Genomic DNA, 25,257 nt, shown 5'->3' with positions numbered 1-25,257 from the left:
TCGCTGTGGCCTGAAATGCAACAATCTTCAAAACAAATGCATTAGATTATTGTATATTTCGTTGAATGTGGTATCTTCGTGAAAAATATCTATATCTGAAAAGTTCCTCGCGTTTACGAATAGTGGTTGGCGTACGGCACATCCATCTCCTGCAGGGGCTTGACCAGAGACTGATCTAGAACAATCACAGTCTGGTCCTCCAATGCCTATTTGAAGAAAAACATCAAAGCCAAATCTTCTACGATGATGAAATCACTGATTGCACATTATCGAACCTTCATGTTAATGGGTAGTATCGATGTGCCGTTGCCCTGATCTAGAGCAGGTAGCTTCCAGATCCCAACCATTTTAAAATTTGGAGGTTCATTAGCCTTACGATCCTCGCCGTCCAGGACGTACATCAAGGGCGGTGGGAAGTTGAATGGTGCTTTCATCACATCAACATAATAAAACTCTATTTATGGGAGAGTATGGGTCAATGGATGGAACGATGGAAACGGTAAACTCGACTGGACTTACCTCCAGGAGTAATCTTCTTGTTTCCGCCAGTCTCAGGAATGATATTCGCTGAGTGGAAGTTTGTCACAAGGTACCTGTGGAGGTTTTGCGGGGCAAGTAAATTAATCTGCTTCCTTCACACTGTCAATTTGAGTCCATACTTGGCACCAGATCGCTCAAAGTTTGCAACCGCAGCCCGTCCAGCGGTCATGGGTAAATGTTGGATCATGTCTCTGCACAGAATGACGTCCATTGAAGGGGGCAAATTGTCAACAGCAGCATCCATGTGTAAGAAGCGCATATTTGGACGTTGGCTGTGCTTTCTGCCATCTGCTAATATTACATCCTGCACAAGGAGAGAAACCAGGGTGTTAGATATTCTGCATTTGCGGGGATTCAATTCTAGAAGTCGACCTGGCTCATTTAGTACATACCCCAACAATGTCCAAACCAGTGTACTCGATTTTATCAAAACCAGTAATATTCCATTGCCAATGGCAGTCACCACATGGCGAATCGAGCCATGATCTGACTCTGAATATCTGAAATACGATGGCCAAGAATTTACGCACGTTGACAGTGGCTGACATGTAACTTCCAGAACCACTTCGACTCTCACCTAAATTAGAGCATAAGTAATCCAACAATAAGATTTAAAAAGTATTGGAATCTCACCATCGCCCCATATTTGATTCTTGTATATGTGCGAGAAGGCATTTTCACGTTCATCATGGTCCTTTTTGACAGGACGAGTATCAGTACAAAGAACTCCACCCGTAAAAAGCAGCATTGATAATGAACATCTTCCAGGGAATTATGCTCGAAATGAGGAGAAAACCTTACATTTGATATTGATTTCAACTTGTTGGTTGGGATATCAAGATGTGGTTTTGATGTTCCAGAATTATCCTGTTAACCACGAGGGAAAATGCGTGAGTTGTAGACAGATTCTTACCAGGAACAGAGTGACAACACTGCACTGACAAATATTCAATGAACTGCAACAAACATACACTGTACAGGAACATAAATCCAAAAACTAGGACAATCAGACCCACAACCATCACAACTGTTCTAGTGGGTAAACGACCCATCATACGCGTTGCGTTTCTGCCGAGAGAGTTCTGCAGCATCTTGCCTCCTGTCCTCTTGCGGTCACTCATGAACAACCACTGATGCTTGGGTACAGAGTGAAAATTTAAAATCAGGAACTGATCACTGTCAGACGCGTTGGAAGCGATCACCATATCGAACAAAGACAGATTTCTCGATGTAGCCGATATGGTGACAAATCTTGCATTGAAAACCAGAAACTCGACTGAATTCTATGCTGCATTAAATTCAAGCTATTTACAACCTATGTGATATACTTTTTACTTATTACTTTACTCTAATTTTAATGAGAGGTCTCCATAGTATGCCCCACATGGCCACGGTGGAGTTTCAACAGCACAATCTATGGCAGCAAAGATCAGTAACAAGTCCTTTCATAAAACAAACTGATGCCACAAGGAGGGGTATTCAGAAATGACGCGTACCTCTTAGATGCAGAATCATGTATGAGAAGGTCGATCCGTATTGTCCAATGAATCCAGTCGACAGACTCAATACGCCCAAATCCACCACAGTTTTAGCAATCTCTGGTAGAGACGATGTAGAAACTGTTTGTTTCAACAGTGTCCATCCAGCTGCCTCAAATCTCTCCAGCGTTGCTGTGTTTTTTTCATTGGTTGATACCAAGACAGATACTTGATCAACCGTCATTAAGTACTCGTCGGCTAGCTTCTTTCTCTGTGCCTCACCAACCCGAATCACATAATCATCAGGTGGACACTGTATCTCTATCGGTTCATCTTTTATGTGTCCCTTTTTAAAATGCCAGCTCAGCTCGTTCTTTTGAGCATGGTGCAGCCAATCTCCTCGTCGCACGTGCATGGCGATGAATATTTTAGAGAGACCTAGTTCTTGTATCACTTTCTGACTACGTTTCAATACCCAATCCGTCAATTTGATTTTAGGGAGGTCCATAATGACGTTGAATTGGTTTCTATAGCAATTGCAAAGACAAAACTGCTAGTTATAAAGGGTAGCATATACAAAAAGCACCATAAGTAGTTACCCTACACATGCTACTCTTTCTCGGCCCCATTTGTCCACAGGATATACTTCTTCTGTTTTCTGAATCGAGTAGCCCGTGTATGCAAGCACCTTCCAGCAGTGTAGATCTTTTGACAACGGCGAATAACCGTACTTTGAATCTATTCGCGAGGGTAGCCAATTCTTAGGACTTAGATCTGCCATGTCAATCACGCGCAGATTGGGAGATGCTGGTTTTATATATTTCGTAAACCGTCTGTATGGATCACTAAAAGCATCAGAGTCCCAGGATAGTTTGGCTACTTGACGAGGCAGATCAGCTGGATCTGGACCAGCTTCTACGAATTCATACCATCCAGATGTTTTGATGGCAAAATTGTCGAATGGCGGAGCGATAAATGTTCTAGAAATTTGGTTGTAAGGTTGGATATGGCATAGCAAATAGCTCCAAGATGAATTTACGATAATTTACCTATTGTGTTTAGCAGCATAAAACATTCCAGCCTGAGTGGATAGAATGTTATTACACATTCCAGCTTCTGCAAAGTTATTGAGATTTGTCAAAAATCCAGTCTCTGCACCGCGGTGGAGTCTAAAAGAGTAATCAGCGCAAATACTAATGAAGCCATTTGAACCCTCGGCAATGTCGACCGACCAAACTTACTTTGGTATTTCGTCGTCAGAATGGTAAGATTCCCAATCTAAATTTGACCATTTTCGCCACAAGACTAATATTCCAAGACTTAGTAGGCCTAGGATGACTTTAGGAAAGTGTTTGTATATGTAATTGAGTCTCTTTCGAGTAATGACTCTCATGCTGCATCAGCGATTTCAGACCCTCGAGTCTAGAACATAGTGGCATTGCACATGACGATTGTTAAAAGTGGAGAGAAGAACTCGTCAAGACGTGTCTGCTCATGTCATACTTAATTTCAGACAGAACTGAACCGTGATGCGTTCAAGTAATCTGTATGGCGTGTGATGCGACGCGTCAATGTTGTCGAACTTTAACAACCAGCCAGTGAGCGATTGAGCCAACGAGTTACTTCCCGTGAGGAATCACGTTAGATTTAATAAATTTCATGCAACATGCAAATACGCCTTTCAGGTCAATTGATTCCCAAGTCCTTCTGAATGCTTTTAAAGGAACACGCGGTCACGCGGTTACGCAGATGTTCGAGTCCTGGCTTCGAATATCTGGTTTCGAATTGAATAGTTAATTTGTCGTCTACTACTTGAACGGAACTAATTTCCGATGGACTACTAATCACTGCTTTCATCCACCAGTCCAGATCTAGATCTCGCTCGACCGGTCTGTGGATAGCTCAACGGCAAGGAGTAGAAGAAAGATTGTCCAAGACTAGAGACTACTCTTCCTTGCGGTAAGTTGTATCTTGAAAACCAACGTGTTAGCTGCATATGATCGGTGCAATTGCCATGACATATCTAGATTCCTAGTAAAAGCCCGTGATGTAACTGCTTCAGGTGACATCCTGGATTGATATCTTGGATTCTTCTCTACAAATTTCGATCCAAGTCATGAGGACCTTTCGTTTTCAGCGACAAGTCAGTTTTGGGCTTGTACTTTGTGAAGCAGACTTGAAAACCAATGATATGCATATCACTGCCACTGTGTAGTTTTCTTCGTAGAAGATGATCTAGTAATCACATGACAGATGAGAGGTAATAGGAAAAGAGTGTTGTTACAAACGGTTTCAACTGAACGATTATATTCATAATTTCTGTGCCGTCTACTGCCGCAATTGACTCTGTGTCGTGAACGAGACTTCAGTTATCGTGTTTTTCCTTACAAATGGTGTCAATATGAATGCGATACTCTCGTTACTCACCTGCAGGCTGTAAAAAATTCGCCGGCCATCTTGCCGAAACACCAATCAGCGCAAAAATCACATACTTTGCGAAGAGAAACCCGTAGAAGCACTCTCCACGCTGATTGAAAGGATTTTGTACTGGAGTCATCAACATGATGGAGGACGGTACTCGAGGGATCTTGCAAGATTTGACCCATCACCGCACTGCTACACCAAAAGCATCTGCAGCAGATTCTAAAAAGGATTCCAAATCCGCATCGCCACGACAGCAACATGACGAAGACGAGAGGCCATCAGCTAGACCAGAATCACGTCCTAAAGTCAAGGAACAGCAGATATCTTCCTCAAGACCTGCTGGCTTAAAATCAAAACCACAACCAAAGTCTCATTTTGATGATGACGAGGATGAAGATTCGGAAGACAACGATGCACCGGTACGACCTAAACCGTCATCTCATGACCTACCGTCAACGCCTGTGATGAGTGAACGCCCTGGAAGTACTCAACGAACAGGTTTTAGTCCTGTGAAACAAGGAGCCACGAAGCTTATTGTTTCCACAACCTCCAAGGACCATCACGACGATGAAAACGATGATTACGATGATGAAGTTGATGAAGACGATAATGTGGCCACCAAAACATACAAACACGGACAACCTCAACCGCAACAGCCAGCTAAACGTCCGGGGAGCCCGATTAGACAGTCGTTATCAGTATTGCAGCACTCATTGGCACCACTGTCGCATAAAGAAGCAGACGATTCCGAAGTGGAAGAAAAGCCAAAGCCTCAGAGGCCTGGAAGCCCAATAAGGCATGCTTTATCGATGTCGTCAACATCTAGTATCAACCGTAAAGAGCCATCACGCCCAGCACAACACGGCGATGATGATGAAGATGACGATCACATACCTCCAAAACCAAGCAGTCCTATCCGTCATACTTTGTCAATGTCTCGGCCGTCAGCTATTTCAACGGCACAGAAGGAACCGTCGCCTCGAAAGCCTTTATATGATAGTAGTGAAGATGAAAAAGTGGTCGCAAAGTCAACAACGTCAAAGAACAAGAAAAGCGAAGACGAGGAGAGTTTCCCTGTTAAACATCGAGTGGAAGGTAGTAAACCAACCAAACAGGTAGCTCGTCCTCAACGAGACGAAGCGAATTCAATTCGAAAACCTACATCAGCTATGGACAAGATTACTCCTTCGCAAGAACCACTGTCTCGCCCGGCAACTGGTTCCTCGTCGTTTACAGTCTCAAGCTCAGATTTGAGAATGGGTTCAAGTGGGAAACGACCATCAGCAGATGTTTTATTAGCTCGAATCAACAATTCACCAAAAGTAATGGAATCCAATCGGCCATCGAGTCCAACCAAGGCTTCAGCACCAAAGCCTGCTGGTAGTTCACCCACCAGTGCTCCGCCTACTCACAAAGCATCACCATTGGTGGCGAAAAAGTAAGATATAAAACTTGCCACTTTTTGATTTCGGTTGATTCAGGTGATCTTAAAAAATATGACCAGCTTGGAGAAACTAAGGCGTCCACCTGTTTTGAAATAGACCATCCCCCACACTACAACCGGATCGGATCGCACAAGAACCTCATCGTGTTACTCCAAAACCGTCTCTATCACACAAATCATCTACGGGATCCTTGTCGAAATTGGATCCACTTGCGTCTCATCACGGGTCAGGAATTCTCAAACGTACGGGCCTTTATTTTTATTGAGACCTTATCGATAATAACGGTATTTGATTTCATATCGTTTTAGCATCTGCATCTGGTCCAGGAGATTTGGATCTAGTGACATCCATGGCTGCACGTCTGAACAAACTGGAAGCCGAGATTCGACTATTGCGTGGTGATATACAAACGAAGAACGTCACCATTCAGAAACTCGAAAATGAGATCGAATTGTTTTCACACCATCAAGGTGAAGCCAACGACCATGAACAGAATGCCAAGATTGAGTTTCTGGAAGCAAAATCAAGAAAATTGCAAGGTCAGGTTGATGAGATGGAGTCATTCCTTGCACGATATGACATGATTTGGGAAGACGCTTCCACTCGTCCTGGCAGTGTGGGGACGTCACGTCAAAGGTAAATAAATCAAACCAGACAGAATTCGGTTGCGCATCAGACCACCAACTACTCTGTGATACTGTATAGTTCAAGGCCAGTATCTGCTGCATCGTCATTGTTGTCTGTAAGCTCTCGAGTGGGCCCTGTCGAATTTCCCTATGAAATGGATCGCATTCGAGCTCGGGTCACAGAGTTGAACGTCTTGGCTGGCGAAGGAGTCGCTTATGTACAGTCTGGACGGGCTGGCGCATCACTAAAAATGCAAGCTGCTCTTCCTTTATCCCTATATCGCAACGGATTTGCCTTACGATCAGGTCCATTCCGACCATTTTCGGACAAGTCGACAAAGATGTTTATGAGGGATTTGCTAGATGGTTACTTCCCATTCGAGTTGAAGGACCAATATCCCGATGGAGGTAAAAATTGTGGTTGGAAAGATGTTATCTGTTTGCCAATATTTCGCTTACCTTGGTTTGATCAATAGTTCCCTTTGATTTGAGAGATTACCATACCACGGCGTATGACGATCAACCTAAATACATTCCATTCAGTGGTCAAGGCCATATTGTCGGCTATGCCGGTGAACCAACGTCCAGGCCGACATCTTCAAAAACGATACATTCCACCACGACCGTCTCGAAACCAAACCCCGCTGTCACCCACTTCACGAGCCACGAAGAGGACGCGAGCAGTAGTCAGTCTCGACTGTGGAATCCTGAAGCATCAGTCGGTGGTCAATATTCATGGCTCAAGAGCGTAAGTATTTTGTTGAATTTCTTGGTATTGCCTGGTTGCAAGTTCTAATTTGCCTTTATCCTTAGGAACACGATCGTCACGATTCATCCTTGAATCTCCATCCAGTCGAACGACACGCTCGCTTCAGGGAAGACACGCCCCCGGCTCACGATTCCAGTCTCAGCTGTTTGAATGATTCACGTGAGTTGTGGCGTGATTTACTTGTTTTATTACAATTGGCTGATAACACCCTCGTATCTCGATTCAGCTTTGAAAAAGCAAAGCAAAGAAAACTTCCTCCAACAAATACCTAAATGTGTAATCAAGAATGGCCAAATTGTCAATGTGCGTGAAGGAATCAATAGCTTTTTGGATGTGAGTTCAGTTTTGATCATTTTCACTAGGTTTTCTTAACGATATGCTTTTCTCTAGGGTCGCTCCGAGTCTTCTTCTTCCCTTCTACCACCCACATCAGCTTCAGCAGCACATGTTTCAGAGGCGACAAGACACGATCCAAAACACGATCCAAAACACCCTCCTATCATCAAAACAGTTGTGATTCCAACAACGGTTGATATGGCTGACCGTCATTCTACACGTCGCTCTCATTCGGTGCTGAGTCCTCATCCACCAGTGTCGCGTCCTTCATCTCGACCAGCATCCCCCATACGCAAGGCGGCTGGGTCTCAAGACCATCTACAAAACCATGTGGAGCACGTAACACCTTACGATCAAATCACAACGTTAAAGATCCATGCTCCTGATGATTGCACTGAATATTTTGTGAGAATGTATGCTAAGCAGACGATAAAGGAGCTCAGAAACATGTTGGATGAACATATGTAAGTAGTGAAGATGGTGATTTTTCTGCCACATCATCAGACTTGGGCATTTGTTGATCAACCTGTTTTCTAGACTCAAAATTTATGGCGAGTACAGTCTGAAACCATCATTTCCTCAAAAGAAGCCTTTTGATCCTCAAATGACCTTGGAGGTGAGTGTTGTTTGCTGTGATCCTTCGCCCTAACTGTGGAGGTCTGACACATTTATTTACCTCTAGGAATGTGGGCTAGTGCCCAACGCAAAGCTGTATATATGTCACAGACACAAGTAGAACAAGTTCAGTGTATGTTTGTTTCGAGCCCCTATTATATTTGGATTCGCGTATGGCTTAAACATGAGCTTCCAAGTGTTCTGTTTTTTGAGTGTACGTTGGAAGGACAAAGACGCCCTGTCTTGCATTTCTTGAAATTTTTAACGCGTAGTGCTTCCTTAATTGACCTCTGTCGACCCTATTTCTTCCTCGCGTGGTTTCTACTTTGCAAGTCCAATTTCCAAACATCGAGATCTCGCTTTTCAGGAGAGTGTTTTGATGGACGATTCCAAGGCACTATAGAGCACGAATTATTTTAAGAAATTAGAATATTCTGGACTGTCGAACTGGAGGGATACAAGTTGGAACGTGTACAGAAAATTCCATTGACCAAACCCGTCGTTGACAACCAACAACGATGACACCAACCACTACGAAGCAGTCGTCAGATTCTACATTAGCGGACGTGACTATTGATCCACCAGATAAAATTAACGATAAAGTGAACCATTCCACGAACGGACATGCATCAACAAAATGTCATGGTAGAGTAGCAGACCTCGAAGCCATGGTACCAGGACAATGGTGGAAGACTGTATTTGCTGATGGAATGTATCTGAAGACAGATGGAGATGTCGTCGAAGATCCTGAAATCACCATGGAAGAAATAGCAATGCTTGAACAGGATTCTTCGCTGCGCAACATCTTCTCCCAAGGTGGAGATCAGTCAGGTAGACAATCATGATAATATTTTTTCAGTTTTGTTTGATTTTTCCTTGCATGTTTCGAGAATGGACGGACCAAACTGTCACGTTGACCGGTGAAGGGGTAACCAAAACTCGCTAATATCAAACCGCATGGATGAGGTCGTGAAAGAGTGAATTCTGAAAGCAATCATATTTCGTTTAGGAGGACCTGTCGCCAAAGTATTAGATTTATGTTGTGGACAAGGTCGCCATACTCTATGTTTGGCTGAGAAATATCCAAACCTTCAACTATTTGGACATGACCAATCCGCATATCTGATCTCGGTGGCTCAAGAACGAGCAACACAGCAGAAACTGACGGAAAACACTGTTTTCACCGTTGGAGACTGTCGACAAATCCCATACGCCGATACCACCTTTGATCTTGTACTAGTGATGGGCAACTCGTTTGGATACTTTGCGACCGACGAGTCTGACAACCACGTACTAGAAGAGATCCATAGAGTGCTAAAGCCAGGAGGCCGCATAGTATTAGATCTCACAGACGGTGGCTATATGAGAAAGAACTTTGCCGAACGTAGTTGGGAATGGATTGACGACATGTGCTTTGTATGTCGTGAACGTCAGCTATCCAAAGACGAACGTCGCCTGAGCTCACGTGAAGTCATCACTGTGACCAATCGTGGAGTCGTAAGAGATCAATTTTATCAGGAGCGACTCTATGCACGAGAAGAAGTGCAAGACATGCTGTATAGTGCTGGATTTGACGTTTGGGTAGAAAATGTATATAGTGAAGCAGCGGCCATCATTACCACTGCCAAAGACATGTCGAAACGTAACGAGGATCTGGGAATGATGGAGCAACGAATGTTTGTCAAGGCCTCGAGACCTGTGACAAATGGAGAGCCGGACGGATTGAATGGGCAGATGAAATTGAAGACGAACAGTGGCTCTATGGTCAACTCTGTATCTCTGTCTTCGTCAGATTCTAGTCCAGCTTCTAGCCCACCATCTCCCAAATCTTCAAACAATGTAGTTAGTGATTATGATCTCAAAAAGGACTTTGATGATACTTGTATATCTCCTGTACATAATTTGCCATATGCCAATATTCCCAATTTTACAGTAATATTTGGAGACGCAAGTATTCCTTGCATCGGTAAACTCAACAACAGCTGGAACCGAGAGGTACGTTATCCATTCGATCAGTCTGGCGATGAAATAAAGTGTTTATCCGCGTCCTTTTAGGATCTGGAAACTAGGTCTAAATTGATTCAAGCACTGGAAGAACTTGGATATTCTCTTGCTAGTGAAAGCAATTCTGATGGCATTCGAATACTCGAAAAGCACTCATTACTGATCTCTGACATCAAGGCCAATCTTCCTGGATTTGTCTTCAATCTCTGTGGGTATCGCGAGATGGAAATCACAGGTTTCTTTTGTTGCATAGTAGGACGCTAACCTTTCCAACTAGGCGACGAAGGATATCTTAATGACTCTGTAAAGGAGCTCCATATTCCCGCATTGTTGGGTGCGTGGACTACGCCAAAATATTTTTATCACTCGTTATATCCACTCTTAAATCAAGCAAAAGGCTCAAATATTTTAAATCTTCCCGTAGACCTAGTCGGTGTCAAGTACTCTGGTGCTGGACCCAACTGTCTCTCGATTTGCTATGACAAGGGGGTTGTAAATTCGACAGCATCAGCTATTGGGATCCCTACACCACGTGAAACGTATTATTTTGGTGGATTTAAGACCGGATCTGTAAGTATCGCGTGCAGTAACCTATTTGGGCTTTTTTTTGGCCCTGTTTTTCTTTCTGACTATATTGGAAATATGAAAATCAGGATTCCAACTTTTCTAACGATCTGGACACTCTTGATCGCACTATTACCGAGAAATTTGGATACCCTGCATTTGTCAAACCAGTGAAGGGTGACAATTCATACGGTATCAATGAACGCTCTATCGTCACGAATCGAGAAGATCTGCAACACTGTCTCGAAGCCCTACGACAAGAGTATGGCGTCCTGGATGTCATAGTTCAGGAATATCTCGACGGCAAAGAATTCAGCGTTGGCGTTATCGGCAACATTGAGACAGGATTGCACTTTTTGCCAACATTAGAGGTATTGAAACCAGGCCATGTTTATGTACCATGAATACTAACATATCACATCGTTTTAGGTGGATTATAGTCGTGTTGTGGACCAAGGATTACCAGCAATTCTTGGTTATGCTTCCAAGTGGGATCCTGATTCTCCCTACTGGAGGGATGTATCATATATCCCAACTCTTTCATTGTCGCCTCAAGATGAAGCTGATCTGAAGGCTAGCTGCGTCATTCTTTGGCAAAGATTTGGGTATGTTGTTGAGAAGGGAGATGTCAACCACCCCTCGACACCCAACTAACATTGCCTCAAAGGTTTCGAGATTACGGCCGCTTCGACTTTAGACGCCGTGGAGTAGATGGACCTCCGCTTCTTCTAGAAGTCAATCCTAACCCAGGCTGGTAACGAAACAAAGAACAAAGGACCGCTTTGGCCCATCCCTATCTGACCGTCATCAAACCAACTAACCCTTGTCAAACCGCTAGGTGCCATGATGGGAAGATGGCGCATATGTCCAGATTTGAAGGCAAGCAATACAATGCCTTGATTTTGGAAATACTGGAAGCGACGCACAAAAGGTTGTTTGGGGACTCGAAGTAGGACAGTCGAGAGCTTTGGGAGATTAATTATGTTAGCATGGTTGTAATCGGCACCAATGTATATGCAATGTGCTCGTTAAACCAATCCATAATAATACCACCTGCTCTTAAAAAGACACAAGCTTTGGTAAAACACTGTCACTAGGTTGCGAGCTTTCACGAATAGCAATCAACAATGTCCGTGGCGTCAGTGGCCTATAGGTATCAAAACTTGCCATTTGGGCTAGTCGAACTAGACGTTCTATGCCAAGATCTACTCGCTTTTCATTTTTTGACGGCCTTGGTAACTAACGCAGATCTCCCCCTTTAGCCATGTATATGGTCTCAAGTCAGATATCCGAGACAACATTCTATATTTAGACGACAATACTGTGATATATCCAGCCGGCAGTAACATTATAAGTGAGCACTTGCATCAAAAGCTATTTTTTGAACATTTTGTAGAATGGTGTTTGTCGGTCTACACCGACGAAACAGACTAGATTTGGAGCATTATGATTTCAAGATCTACTGGGAATGATTCGCAACTGCCTTCATAGTACTGACAATGAACAATTCTCATAGTTAGCAACTTTGAGCAGCATGTGCAGAGATTTGTCCCAGTATCGGAACGTGGAGACGGATTCTCAGCTATCGCTGTATCTCCGGATAAGCATCTATTCGCTGTTGCAGAGAGAGGCCCTACAAGAGCTTCCATTCACGTGTATGACGTTCAGAACTTTCGTAAACGCAAAACCCTCGTCCCTGCATCTGAGTCATATACTGCAAAGGTATGGAACCATTTGATAACCGATTCTAAAATGGCCAACAACTCCAATTGTTGGTTTTAGGAGTTCTCGCACCTGTACTTTTCACCCGATTCGAAATTCTTGGTCGCTCAATTGGGACAACCGGAGAATGTGTTGCACTACTTTGCATGGGAGAAGGGCAAAGTTATTTCGTCTATACCAATTGGAACTGGAGAGGCTCCCAAAACCGTTCGACAAGTCAGTGTAAATCCATCCGATGGAACTCTAGTTTGTGTCTCTGGAGAGGGATTATTTGCAGTATATAGATATACAGATGGATCGTTTACGGACGTACCAGTCAATGGATTATCTGAAAACCAAGTAGATATTTGATTTTTGGAATGCCGTTCCTGCATTGACTTATCATAATGTTTCTTGGCAGGACTATCGAGCCCACACATGGATTTCACAGGAAAGATTAGCCGTTGGAACGAACACTGGCATGATTTACGTACTAGAAGATTTTGCTGTGTGTCAAGAAATCAACGTGGGGTTGGATTGCATCGAGTCAATAGTACCGATAGAAAATGGATTTGCCACTGGTGGCCAAGGTGGTTCCGTCATGGTGTTCGAATGGATAAATGAAGGCACATCAATCCACCAACAAGTACCCAAACGTAAAAATGCTCCAATTCAGACTATGAAAGAAATTGCTGCAACTATGGTGAAAGTAGTTTCAGATGGTTACCACTTAACGAAACAAGTAGCACTACCAGACGAAAGCGTTGGAATCCGAACCATGACCTCGTCTGTCACACATACCACCATTCTCTGTGAATTGGAAAACAATCAAATACTCAAACTCACGCTGGCACAACCTGAAACTGATTCTAAAGAAGAGGCGTCAGGATTCAAGCCACTATCCCAACCATTCCATCACGGCGCGGTAACGGGACTGGATTTATGTTGCCGAAAACCTCTTGCTGCCACTTGCTCAGCCGACAAGTCTGTCAGATTATGGAATTATCTGACGGGTATGGTCGAATTGACTCGATATTTCCCTGATGAACCGTTCTCTGTCGCATTACATCCCTCCGGCTTGTATATATTGATTGGATTTAGTGACAAACTCCGGCTCATGAATGTGTTGATGGATGATTTGCGACTCTACAAAGAGTTCGCCGTTCGTGCTTGTCGTGAGGTAGAGTTGGAGGTGTTGTCTATGTGCCCTTTAACTTCAAACTTAGATTGTGTGGAACAACTCATAGGTTCGCTTTTCGAATGGTGGCCATCTCTTCGCTGCAGCACACGGAAACGCCATCCAAGTCTTCAATACTTGGACGTTTGATATTATTGCTGTCTTAAAGGGACATAATGGAAAAGTCAGATCTTTGCATTGGACTCCAGATGATCAGTTTTTAGTGTCTGCTGGATCAGATGGAGCCGTTTACACCTGGAGTGTTCTAGATTCCAAGCGAGAGAGTGAACATATCCTTAAAGGCTGTGGCTATTCAAGCGCTGTTTCAACACCAGATGGAAAGAGAATATACGCTGTTGGATCTGATAGGATGCTGAAGGTAAACTCAATGCGCAAAATCAACCCAACCTCCAACACAATCTCATGGACAAAAACTCCTCATAGCAAATCACCGACTCCGCCGTCACTTGTGAAATCGACTGTGGAGTGACTTTGACGCAAGTCATTCTCTCTCATTCCGGACGTATGATGTTTGCTGGTTGTTCGACCGGAACTGTTCGAGCAATGAAGTATCCGCTCTCTGGTGATGCTTCAGATTACCAAGAACACGAAGCTCATTCTGGAGCAGTCACTCGTTTCCGACTCTCATATGATGATCAATTCCTCTTCTCAACTGGAGAGGATGGATGCTTATACCAGTTCCGTGTGTCTGATCGGGAAGATCGTGGAATGAAGAGGGAGCGTGGTCTTCAATTTGCTGATGAGGTACGTATTTTGAGGTTGTCGTGCAACAACAACCTTGCACTTACTAACGTTGTTTATCAAAAATCCTAGATTTTGATTACAAAATCTGACATGGAAGAAAAAACGGCATCAACGTTGGAGCTTCAACGATCTCTCGAAGAGCTCAAACTTGAGCACGAATACCAGATACGTCTGCGAGACATGTCGTTTGGAGAGCGGCTCAAGGAAGTGTCAGAAAAGCATGCTCAAGAAGTCGAAAATCTCAAGATTTCGACAAGTATTCTTCGTGGTGAAAAAGACAAGGAGGAAGCTCGGCACGAAGAGGAAGCAGAGGACCTTAAAGTCCTCCATGCCAACGAACTTCACGTAAGGCCTTAAAAGTCATCATTTTCCAATGGTACCATAGTGATGCCAACCACTACTTTTTCATAGGACTTGGAAACTCGCTTTAGTACAGAGTTGATGGCTGAATTCGACAAGTTCACACGGTTGCAAGGCGACTCTAGTGTTATGCAAAACGATTGGGATGCTCAAGTTCGACAACTGGAACGAGAAGCTCAGAATGAATTGTCTGCTTGTTCCGCAGCGTTTGAATCAAGGCTTAACAAGAAGGTTGCGGAAATAAACAAGGTTGGTTGTGGTTTTGTGTGAAGTTGCATGCGAATTCGAGATGGTTGACAATTTTTTTAGCTACAAGAAGAGCTACGCAGTTTACAAAGAGAGCATGCCGAGACTTCACGACATTTAGAGGAGGAAGCTGATGCTGAGTCAGAGACTTTAATACAGAAATACGAACGAAAATTGCGAGGAGAACGTGAAGAGGGTGCAAGACTCAAGGGCGAGAATGGTATCATGAGAAAAAAGTTTCTGACTCTGTCAAAGGACATTGAAGATCACCGTCACGAAATCGCTCGTCTTCACGAAGAAGAAAAGCGACTCCGTGCTATTGTTTCAAGTTTAGAAAAAGATGCCGCAGCCCTCAAGAAGGAGGTAAGATCCTGTTATAAAGAGCTATACAGTTTTAATATTTGGTCCTGTAACGCCGACTTATCCTTGTCTTAGATGGGCGAGCGTGATGAAAACATTCAAGAAGGAGAACGAAGAATGTATGATCTGAAAAAGAAAAACCAAGAATTGGAGAAATTCAAGTTCGTATTGGATTTCCGCATCAAGGAACTCAAGGAACAAGTTGAACCCCGAGAACAAGACATTTCTCGAATGCGGGATGGAATTGAGGTGACACTTAACCTTTTATCTTCGTGGTGAGTTGAAATGATACTAACTTTGTCCTTGTTTAGGAAATCAATGGTCAATTGGGGCGCTTGGCGAATCACAAAATCAGAGTTGAGGAATCTATACAAGCTCTATCGACCGATCTTGCTCATCTCAGGCAAGACTATGCCAAGGAACAGAGACGAGCAAAAGACGTTGCACATCGTATTCGAAGTTTCAGGAGTGATCTCATAGAGAGTGTTCAATTTATTCAAGAACCAGAGAAACTGAAGGTAGCTGTCCCAAAGGAGGGTATCAAAATTGGATTTATTGTGGAAATCTTCATTAATATTGTATCCATCTTAACAGAAATCGGTCTTGACACTCTTCCACAAGTATTGCAAAGCAGACGAAACTTCAAGACCAAAACTTGAACCTGATGTGGATCAGGAACTCACAACGCATAACTCTGCATTGTGGGAGGATGTGAAGCATTTACGTGCTGAAGTCAACGCTCGAACTGCTCTGTACCGAAAAGAACACGCCAAAGCAATATCGGAAAACAAGGAATTACTTGGGTGCGTTGGGTTCTCGATGAAGATGCAGTATCAAAATCGCTCTAACGCTGCTTCCATATTCAGAGAGATTAATTCGCTACGGCGTACTGTTGGCAAGGATGCTTCGCTTGCACATGCTGTCATTTTGGACAGAGTGAACGATGTTGGACCACGAAGACGGTCATCAAGAAGGGAGCCATCTGGTAAGTATCACGTAATGAGCATACGCCTGGACACATTTTAACACATTCTTTCATCTAGATCGGACGTCATCCTCACAACAACTACCGTCGGTACGACCGCCAATAATGGTGGTAAACAGCATGTCAAGTACTAATACGCGTTAATTAAACTTGTGAATCACAACATCCTTCCTAATTTGAATATGACTTGTCTTTTTGGCCTCATAAACACGCGTGTCAAAAAAAGATTTTCAGATTTTCCTCCCACGCCCCTCGTTTAACTACACACAGATTCTACAAAAAACCGCTGTCACATTGACCCAAGGAGAGAAGAACAAAGGAGCGACAACTATGCAATATCTCGACATGAGCAATTATCAAGGCTCGAGCAGTCATCCCGGCTCACCTACCTTCAACTATACAGGTGCATTTGACCAAAGATCCTCCACGCTGCTTGCAACATGGGTGGCCGTCTATTCCTTGCTATTGATATGGGCACTTGGAATTCTCTTGAAATACGCACTCATTGGCTGTAAGAATCTGTTCCCATACGTACCGATTGGTGGTCGTGTCAAACCTTCTGGCATTCGAACAAGTCGCGGCATTGGAGCGACTTCTTCCAGTGCTGAAGAAGAGAGCGAGACTGTTTTTGGAGGTGGTGCTGGCGAAGCTGAAGAGTCTGAAAGATTCGGGACTTGGGTAAGCCGGTCAGCGCACCTGTCATTGTCATCAGCGTACCGAACACTTATAAACTCTCTTCTTGATTTTCTGATTTTTGGTCTAGATATCTCGTCTTGATCATGTATCCGATGCATTGAGAACCAATCTTCTCTTGTTGTTGGCAGCAGCCACCTTGATATCATTGCCGATCGAATACAGCTGTGCTACACTCTTCAAGACCCAGGCTGGTGCAACTGCCATCTCTTGTGGACCATGCATTTCAAATGCCACGTCTACTATCTCGACGATCTTGGTCTGGCTTTTTGTGGCTGCAACCATGGTTAACATTTCTTGGGTGGCGTTGTCAAAAGCTTGTCTGAAATTCTGTCTTGTTGGACATAGATCTGGGGACTCTTGGAGCTTCTCGTGTCAGACCCAAACAGTGCTTCTGCGACTAGGTTTGCCATCGTTCTTTTGGTATGTTGAACACATCAACCGTACAATGACAGCAAATATCTCTCTCACTAACTTGCCACTGGTCAATGCATAGTCTCAACCACTCATGATTGTCATCTTCATTATGGCTTTTGCTCGCTGGAGTTACCTCAAGGTAATTCCATCCCTCTCGCATGAGCGAAGTCAAAATATTGACAGTAGCCAACACAATTGGAATCTGATAGGGTTTGGAATGTCCAGAAAAAGCTTCCACAATGTTTGATTATCATTACACGAAGGATATGTACGATCTGTTGGTTCATGGTGTCAACCTACTTTAAAGAAGGTAGAAAAAGTGAAGGGTTTCAAAAAGAGGGAAAATGCATGCTTGAGGATATGTAGGGCAGAAAAAAAGAAAGATTTTATGAAGTGTTGTATTAGTTCTATATAGGATTGCTGGAAGAAATAGGAATTAGAATATCAACAATGTCTGCCCAGCTTGTCTTCCTCACGGTTTTTGGTGGCAGTTCCGAGTCTGGACACTTATTCCAGTTATACGATCCTGCGTGATATTGATATTCGTCAACAAAGACTTCCCAAACACAAGCAAAGTCACGGCATTTTCAATACAAACCTTCCAAGTCAAACAAAATTGCGTAGAGACCGTGGTTAGATACATCTTTTGCATAGTCGAGATTGTCGTCAACTAATAAAACAGCAGATGCCTCATCACACAACTCTGCTTTGGATTTTGAAACCAAGCCTTGATAGTGCACATGGTCTGTCGGGTGTATCCAATGATTGGCAAAGTGAATGTGCTAATAGTTTTCCATTTGTAAGCCAACTTTCCAGATGGATTGAATGAATGTGACTGACCTCATCATCAAATATGCCCGGATAATGCTTTTGTATGTTTGCTATTGTTGCAGCTCTTATGAAATCTTGTCTCGAGGTAACCACCACCAGATCATAGAACTCTTTCAGCCTCTGTAAAGCTTCTAGTGCGCCAGGCACTGGATCGAGATTTGCAAAAGAGGCGAGTTGGTACCATTGGCGAACTTTGGCCGTGGCGCCTTCACGGTTGCCTCCCCAGACCTATCACAGGATATCGAATAATGGCGATGAATATTTTTGAGTCCTTTTCATAATTTTGAATAAGGCCGAAGAGTATTTGAACACTCCTTGATGTGGTTGTAAAAGGCATTTCTTTTTCTTTCAAGATTCGCGAGATGTTACCTCCCAATAGTTGTAGGAAGAAAAATCCGCTGGCACGAGACTAGTTGCATAATGCTCATTGTGAAACTGGCAAAGTCCCTGGTCGATACATACGGTTAGCTCTCGACGAAAAAGGAAATCCATCATCTCATTGTGACAACAGGATGTACCTCGACGGTTTTGAGCAGAACGTCGTCACAATCAATCGCGAGCACAGGCTTGACTCCCGGCTTTGTGAGAAAGAGACTTGAATCTATAACCATCGTGTACGGGATCGGATAGCCAAAACAAACTGCTGTTGACGTTTTCAGAGGTGTACGCTGAAGTCAAAAGTACGAGGGTCCTGGAGGATGGGGCGCATCTCGACGTTGGAAGCGTGTTTCGTCAATATCGACCATTTTATTCTGACCGCTGGGTGTAAGGTTGAAGTGTATGTCTTTATTGCTATTGGAGGCTCAGAAAACATCAACCAGTTGCTGATGAGCGTGACGATGTGTAGCAACAGCAATTCTGCGCAGGTGTAGCTACAGCTGAATGATGGGAAAAAGTGCCGCGAAGGTTGGTTCCCTCTGTCCATTTTGCTCCAGCACTGCTCTACGTGGAATACACAACTTCATATTGACTGGTGTTTAATGACTGAGAAGGTAAGAGAATGCGCCTATATGAGGTAGCACGTACCATAGCGCATATATTAACTCATCCCGTATGCCCGTAGACTTCCTCGTTCTACAGGTATAATACAGCAACACGCATCGTTCCAATCACTTGTGTTTTGTTGACTGAAAACACTTGCTTATGCTACACTCTAATTGTGCGTTAGATTTGGGGATCTTTCATGACTGCTCGTCGAAAATGGACTCTTCTTCCCTTACTTCAGCTGGTCTTCTTTGTCTCATGGGCGCTCATGACAGTCATGTTGTACCATTCACTCACTACAGGCACTGCACATCCATCTCCCCAGCGGCAGCGAGTACAGCGAAATATACCATTGGAATCCAATCCAGTACCGAGATCCCTGAATCTCACAATGTACAACTACGTTCCCACGTCTCACATGAAGGACGCCAAGATGTTGTGGTATGACATTCTCTTTCGCCAGGACGACAGCAGGATCTTTATCGTAAGTTTTGGCTTCGGTGTAGCTACCGTTTATGCATCACAATCCCTCATCGTCTTGTATTCATTGAAATGCGAGACAATGAACTCACACACGAGAAGCAAGCAACGCACTTCGCTCGATTAGCATTTTCAAGTATTCACCATCAACAATCTCTTCTAGATAGGGCCTGGCCATGCCGAGAAAGTCTTGCTAAAAAGTTCACGGTTTTATATTGATGGAGAGGTCGCTGATGCTGTGTGGCTCGCCGACACTGCTCACGTCTTTGTAGTCCAGCTCAAGATTGATATAGATCCGCTAGTGCAGAGAGTTAGGCTCGACGCTCCAGGTGCGGGAGTGACCACTTGGGTTAGCCGGCAACCAAACAAAGTACCGGATGCCAAACTCGGTGCACAACTGGTCTTTGCAAACGATTCAGACACGATGGCTTTAAATATTGCGTACCATCATCACTTGGGCTTCAACACCTTTTATCTCTATGATAACTCAATTCAGCATCCCTATCCTCAAACCCCGACTCCCACAAAAACTCATAGACAGTGCGTAACAACTAGAATGAGTTTGACGACATCAACTAGGACTTCCACGGATCAGGCATTGATCCCTCTCTCAGCCTCTCCACAAACCACCTTCCATAGTCTAGACTGTATAGAAGACACTACGCCATCCCCGCTGCAATCATTCAATACATCTCTTGTAAAGCCCTTATCACCATATGGCGTCTCACCGTATTTAAACACCACCACCGTTCAAAGACTACTAGACTCCCTTCTAGCCCTTATTAAAGACCCCGAACGACCTCTCTATTTGATCTTTGCAGATTGGCCATTCATGTATTTTGGGGATAGTAATATCAATAGTGGGCAGGTTACCGCTCAGAATCATGTCTTGTACCTCTCAAGCCACCACATCAACTGGATGATGCTGATCGACCATGACGAGTTCCTAGTGCCTCGCATATCGTCACAAAAGTCGGCTGAATCTTTCTTTGATACAGTTGACGAAAAATATGTAGCAGTGTCTGTGCAGTCGGTATGGTTTGCACATGCATGTTATGAGACCAATGTAACTTTTGGAAGTACCGACTATATTGAGAAGCTATTGTGGAGGAATAATAACGCACTTGGTCCGCATTATCGGGAAAAGACTATAGTCAGGCCGCATCTAGTAAAGCAGTTTAGAACGCATTTCGTTGAAATAGGAACGGCCGACGTTCTCCTTGTGGATCCCAGCGAAATTTGGTTTCACCATGTAAGTTACTTGCATCTGTGAAACGCTGTCCAAATACTGACTTGCGTAATTCGCTAGTATCGGCCACTGACGGCATGGACTAAGCAACGTGCATCAGAGTGCATGTCGCATCAGACAGACACATATGATCCCAGAATACTTGAACTATGGATACAAAACTATACATTTAAACCAGCTGCATCACCACCGGCACTTCCGTCTCCAGTACCATCTACTGTCCTATCAGAACCAACCGAACTGCCGGAAGGAGTTAATCCAATAGTTCTCCCTGACGGAACTGTTGTAGTTCCAGATGGCATCGAACCATTACCTCGCGTGACAGGCTCTCTGGGCGATCATATAAGTCCGCCAACTCTAAGGAGGCCAGCCATAAGAAAGCACACAGAATCCGTTATAAGGCCAAGAAGGACGAAGACGTTTAGAATTCCTTCTCCCACTCGTTTGGTTCGACAACCGTCACAAACACCATCTAGATTCCATCCGATACTGGCTAATATGCAAAACAGCCATATTCCGCTCAAGCCCTCAGCTGCTAACATCAATTATAATAGGAAAGAATTCGATACGCTGGGTGCCGGTTCTGAGTCTCAACTTGTAATAGGACGTGTCTTATCATCTGTTGACAACAGTTTTGAAGCGAATCAAGGTGATTCTACGACTTCGTCCGTCATTTGGACTTCTACTGAGGTTATACCGGCTGCTGCTTCAGCTATTCCACCGCCAACGAGTCCTGTTATATCAGGTGTCGTCCCTACAGCAGTAGTAGTCTCGGCAATATCGTCATTGATATCATCACAATCATTCAGTCCGGTGAATCCGACATCATTACCCACGCTTCATTCGACCAACTCTCCAACTGTAGAACGGACTCCAAATGCCAGTCCCTAGCCACATTAGCATAACAACAATAGTGTAATACGGACTCAAGGCCCATTGTAATATAGCATTAACAAAATGTCATTGTAACTATAGTCAAGCTAAATTAAACCACCACTGAATATACTGTAGTATAAATGAAGGGTCTGCATTACGATGAATGAGAAATCAAATGAGGTCTATTTGAAACGTTACATATTTGCTGCAATTATCAACATGTGTGAGATATATATACGATGAGGCTGGCAGAATTATAATTCGAGGCTGGCGATGATGGTCTCTGAGATAGCCAACACAAATGGATCAAAGGTTCCAATGACAACGGTGATGTGAGAAACTGTGGTTGCGTTCAGGTGGAAACCACTCACGAGAGTGACTGGAGGATAATGTAAATGTTGGAGAAAATCAGTGCCTGATTGTGTAGAACTGGAAACAAGGACAGTCTTACTGATTGCGGCAGTTGCGCTTTGCAAAAGGTCTTGATTCAAGATGAAGGCTGGTGATTGAAACCCCTTTGAACCTCCCGGTATTGTCCAGTGTTGAGAGCTGGATAAGTACCCCAGATTATGGTCCTGAAAACAAAAATCACATTTTCTTAGGATTTTGGGTGACTATGGATAAATACTCAAATTAACATACTTTAGATGTGATATTTGATTCGAGGTTGATAACATTCAGATCAAAACTAAATGGATTGTCGACAATGACGGAGACGGATATAATTGTTGGGAGCAGTTGCACCACTCCTAGCTTGGCGCTAGTTAGAATGGGAGAGAGTCCGGGTGCTTGCAGCACGGTACTAAGAAAAGAGGTGTCAGCGAGGCCTTGCAAAACTCCAGAGCGTCAGACGGCTTACGGGAATGAAAGAGTTGAAATAGCGGCGTCTAGACTTGCAATGGCAGTGCTTCCATGGCGTCCTTTCGCCATCAAAGCGGTCGGTATATTGGTTATAAAATTCTGTATCAGAGACACGGAAACAGGTGGCGGCAGAAGAATAACAGATGCAGTTACATAATTATTCCCTGGAGTCAGGGAAGCTCCTGAAATCGTAGCAGTTCCAATAAGGATGGCGTTTATATCGTATACATCAAACGTCAAATCACCAACGCTCAATGTTGTCGTGGCAGGATTTACCACCTAGGAAACGAATGTCAGGAAGTAATCTCTAGCAAATAGTCGTGAATGCTCCTTGATGTGCTTACATTGAATGGAACGGTGATTCGAAATCCAATTGTACTAATTCCAGTGATTGTTGCTTGTCCTGCAATACCAGAACCCTCAAATCCTCCAAATCCGTTGAGACTCCACGACGTTTTGAACGCTAGACCTGATAGCCCCAAGTTCCCAACAGACGACACCATGCCTACACCAGCTGTTCCCTGAATGGATATCGACACTGTAGATGATGATGGTGCAGAGACAAGATCTGTCAGGAATGATTGGAAGACCGTCTGTCCTGCAGAGTCCACCGCTAAAACTCCAAGAATACTGGATTGAATTAAATGACTCTGGACACTTCCAGTAGCAGGCAAGACTCCAGTAGACAGCACCCCCACAGGAGAACCGGAATATGATACATTTGCGCCCTGTTGCAAAAGATAGATTGTAAGCCATACGATAATTGTCAACGGAAGGTATACACATACAAGCTGCAGGGTATTGAATGGAAAACTAACATCCAGCGGAAAAATCATGGCTGACGAGATTTGCTGAATCGTGACCTTGGCCGCGTACGGTGTTGCTGCTGCAAGTTGAAACGAAGCCTGTTTACCGAATGAGACGTCACGGACAACATCTGCTGTTGACGTGGGCGGCAGTATGAAAGGGAAGGCTATCCCCACTACAGAACTCCGAAGCCAGCTAGGTGTATTGTAATCTCCCACGTCTTTGATACTGAGCGTAATAGTGTCCCCGGAAACATATGAGTTCACTAGTCCCTGTAACTTTTCTACAGCAGGTACGCCATCTGACGAGTCAATGACACCAGTAGAGTTTATGATGTTGATTCCTTGTGTTATGGTAATGTCGTTTGCGATTCCGTTTGCAAATGTAGCGTTGCCCAAGGACAGTTCGTAATATATGACGCCGATTTCAACCCAAAATGAAGACTGGTTGTCAATATACACAGAGGAGGATACTGAGCTTCCGCTGATATTTGCGGTTGGTGGGAGTCCAAAGTCAATAAGTTTGGCTCCAAGGAGTCCGTTCATGCCTATGGTGGATATGCGACGTCAGCAAAAAAAGATTTCAAGTAGCTTTACATGTAGTTGGTCGTAATTACCATCGAGCACTGCAGTCTTCTTAACCTCCACACCCCGAGACGTGAGAAACAGAGCAGACACATCAGCTCTACCATAAATATCTAGCTGAACTGTTTCCGAGGCGACCAACCTCTTTGCGAACGCCGCAAAAGCAGTACCGTTTACGATGAGCACTAACTGCTTGATGGACGCTTGTCCACTTCCCCCTTTAGCTGATATGTCTGGGAGAATAACATCAAAGATTCTCTGACCGCTAAACGAGATCTGTACTGGATTGCTTCCAAACGATATAAGAGCGTCAAATGGTCCGGTATTTAGCACCGTCAAATTGGCGGCGAGTACGAATGACTTCGTAGTTGCGTTTGCTATACCAGCTCCGTCGAATCGTATAGAGGCTCCATTGACAATGTTTTCTAGCGGGCAAGTCAGTGGTGAGTTTCGTCACAAAGCATACATAATTTTTTAGGAGTCGCAGCGAGGCCGTTGAAACACACCAAATAGTCTTTCAAGCACTTACGGAAGATTGAAGGGATGATCACCAGGAAGAGGACTGGCAGAATGATAGCAAGTATAACCAGTAGCAGCAAACAACATAATATCCAACATCTTGGCCTTTTATACCACGGTCGACGATGAATAACGTCAACTGTCTCTATATAATCAGGGTATATCTTATACTTGAGTTCATCATCACTAACAGGATGCTGTATTTGCTCGTAAATAACTTGGGGTTGTTGGTGTTGTGAAGGATTAGATCCAAGCACAATGGCGAGTACTCTTGGCGAAGAGGACGATATGCTAGATAAAAGACTGCTTCGGCGTGCGGGAATATCTTGTAATAGCGGTGTTCTCTGATATGAGGCTCGATAACTCGACATTGGGTTGGGAGACAGCACGACTGGTGGTTAGGCCGGTCTGATCGGTTTTTTGACAGATGCAGTCGATTTGAATGGAGTAAAGTACTAGATTTGTACTTTTGTTAGCCTTAATTTACAGCTCTAAAGATGGGCTTGTTACAACAATCACCTGCAAAAATTGGCCACTACAACAAGAGACGATGGGGTTTGG

General features: G+C 43.9%; 6 protein-coding genes across 6 annotated transcripts; 3 read left to right on the top strand and 3 right to left on the bottom strand.

The window, feature by feature from the left end:
- Positions 1-113: 113 nt before the first annotated feature.
- Positions 114-1,631, bottom strand: SmJEL517_g02698 (uncharacterized protein; the record flags this gene model as incomplete). The annotated part of the gene is made up of 8 exons (XM_031168626.1): positions 114-206; positions 276-454; positions 520-593; positions 660-844; positions 933-1,117; positions 1,174-1,234; positions 1,342-1,407; positions 1,512-1,631. The coding sequence occupies 8 exons, from the start codon at positions 1,629-1,631 to the stop codon at positions 114-116; spliced, it is 963 nt and encodes a 320-aa protein (XP_031025398.1).
- Positions 1,632-4,582: 2,951 nt separating this feature from the next.
- On the top strand, positions 4,583-8,354 carry SmJEL517_g02697 (uncharacterized protein; the record flags this gene model as incomplete). Its single annotated transcript, XM_031168625.1, has 10 exons — positions 4,583-5,880; positions 5,984-6,129; positions 6,196-6,523; positions 6,593-6,921; positions 6,990-7,261; positions 7,327-7,441; positions 7,509-7,615; positions 7,673-8,082; positions 8,156-8,234; positions 8,301-8,354. 10 exons carry the CDS (start codon positions 4,583-4,585, stop codon positions 8,352-8,354), a joined length of 3,138 nt encoding a protein of 1,045 aa, XP_031025393.1.
- A 397-nt stretch (positions 8,355-8,751) lies between these two features.
- Positions 8,752-17,810, top strand: SmJEL517_g02696 (D-alanine---D-alanine ligase; the record flags this gene model as incomplete). Its single annotated transcript, XM_031168624.1, has 28 exons — positions 8,752-9,064; positions 9,243-10,228; positions 10,289-10,445; positions 10,515-10,571; positions 10,662-10,807; positions 10,891-11,172; positions 11,231-11,406; positions 11,469-11,555; positions 11,640-11,750; positions 12,064-12,155; positions 12,318-12,523; positions 12,584-12,862; positions 12,924-13,682; positions 13,750-14,058; positions 14,124-14,444; positions 14,514-14,789; positions 14,856-15,053; positions 15,114-15,413; positions 15,486-15,659; positions 15,722-15,928; positions 16,005-16,213; positions 16,277-16,395; positions 16,454-16,506; positions 16,666-17,073; positions 17,159-17,374; positions 17,437-17,511; positions 17,585-17,644; positions 17,715-17,810. 28 exons carry the CDS (start codon positions 8,752-8,754, stop codon positions 17,808-17,810), a joined length of 6,672 nt encoding a protein of 2,223 aa, XP_031025392.1.
- A 102-nt stretch (positions 17,811-17,912) lies between these two features.
- SmJEL517_g02695 (uncharacterized protein) lies at positions 17,913-18,947 on the bottom strand (the record flags this gene model as incomplete). The annotated part of the gene is made up of 5 exons (XM_031168623.1): positions 17,913-18,031; positions 18,104-18,287; positions 18,346-18,564; positions 18,706-18,783; positions 18,855-18,947. 5 exons carry the CDS (start codon positions 18,945-18,947, stop codon positions 17,913-17,915), a joined length of 693 nt encoding a protein of 230 aa, XP_031025391.1.
- A 442-nt stretch (positions 18,948-19,389) lies between these two features.
- SmJEL517_g02694 (uncharacterized protein) lies at positions 19,390-21,940 on the top strand (the record flags this gene model as incomplete). Its single annotated transcript, XM_031168622.1, has 4 exons — positions 19,390-19,416; positions 19,505-19,804; positions 19,964-21,052; positions 21,110-21,940. The coding sequence occupies 4 exons, from the start codon at positions 19,390-19,392 to the stop codon at positions 21,938-21,940; spliced, it is 2,247 nt and encodes a 748-aa protein (XP_031025390.1).
- Positions 21,941-22,179: 239 nt separating this feature from the next.
- Positions 22,180-25,067, bottom strand: SmJEL517_g02693 (uncharacterized protein; the record flags this gene model as incomplete). Its single annotated transcript, XM_031168621.1, has 8 exons — positions 22,180-22,304; positions 22,377-22,500; positions 22,568-22,727; positions 22,785-23,065; positions 23,131-23,514; positions 23,575-24,140; positions 24,210-24,602; positions 24,707-25,067. 8 exons carry the CDS (start codon positions 25,065-25,067, stop codon positions 22,180-22,182), a joined length of 2,394 nt encoding a protein of 797 aa, XP_031025397.1.
- Between the last annotated feature and the right edge of the window lie 190 nt (positions 25,068-25,257).

The sequence above is a fragment of the Synchytrium microbalum genome (assembly GCF_006535985.1).
Source record: "Synchytrium microbalum strain JEL517 chromosome Unknown SmJEL517_scf0012, whole genome shotgun sequence".
NCBI lineage: Eukaryota > Fungi > Chytridiomycota > Chytridiomycetes > Synchytriales > Synchytriaceae > Synchytrium > Synchytrium microbalum.
The sequence above is the reverse complement of the archived record's forward strand: the minus strand, read 5'-3'. Positions and strand labels throughout refer to the sequence as shown.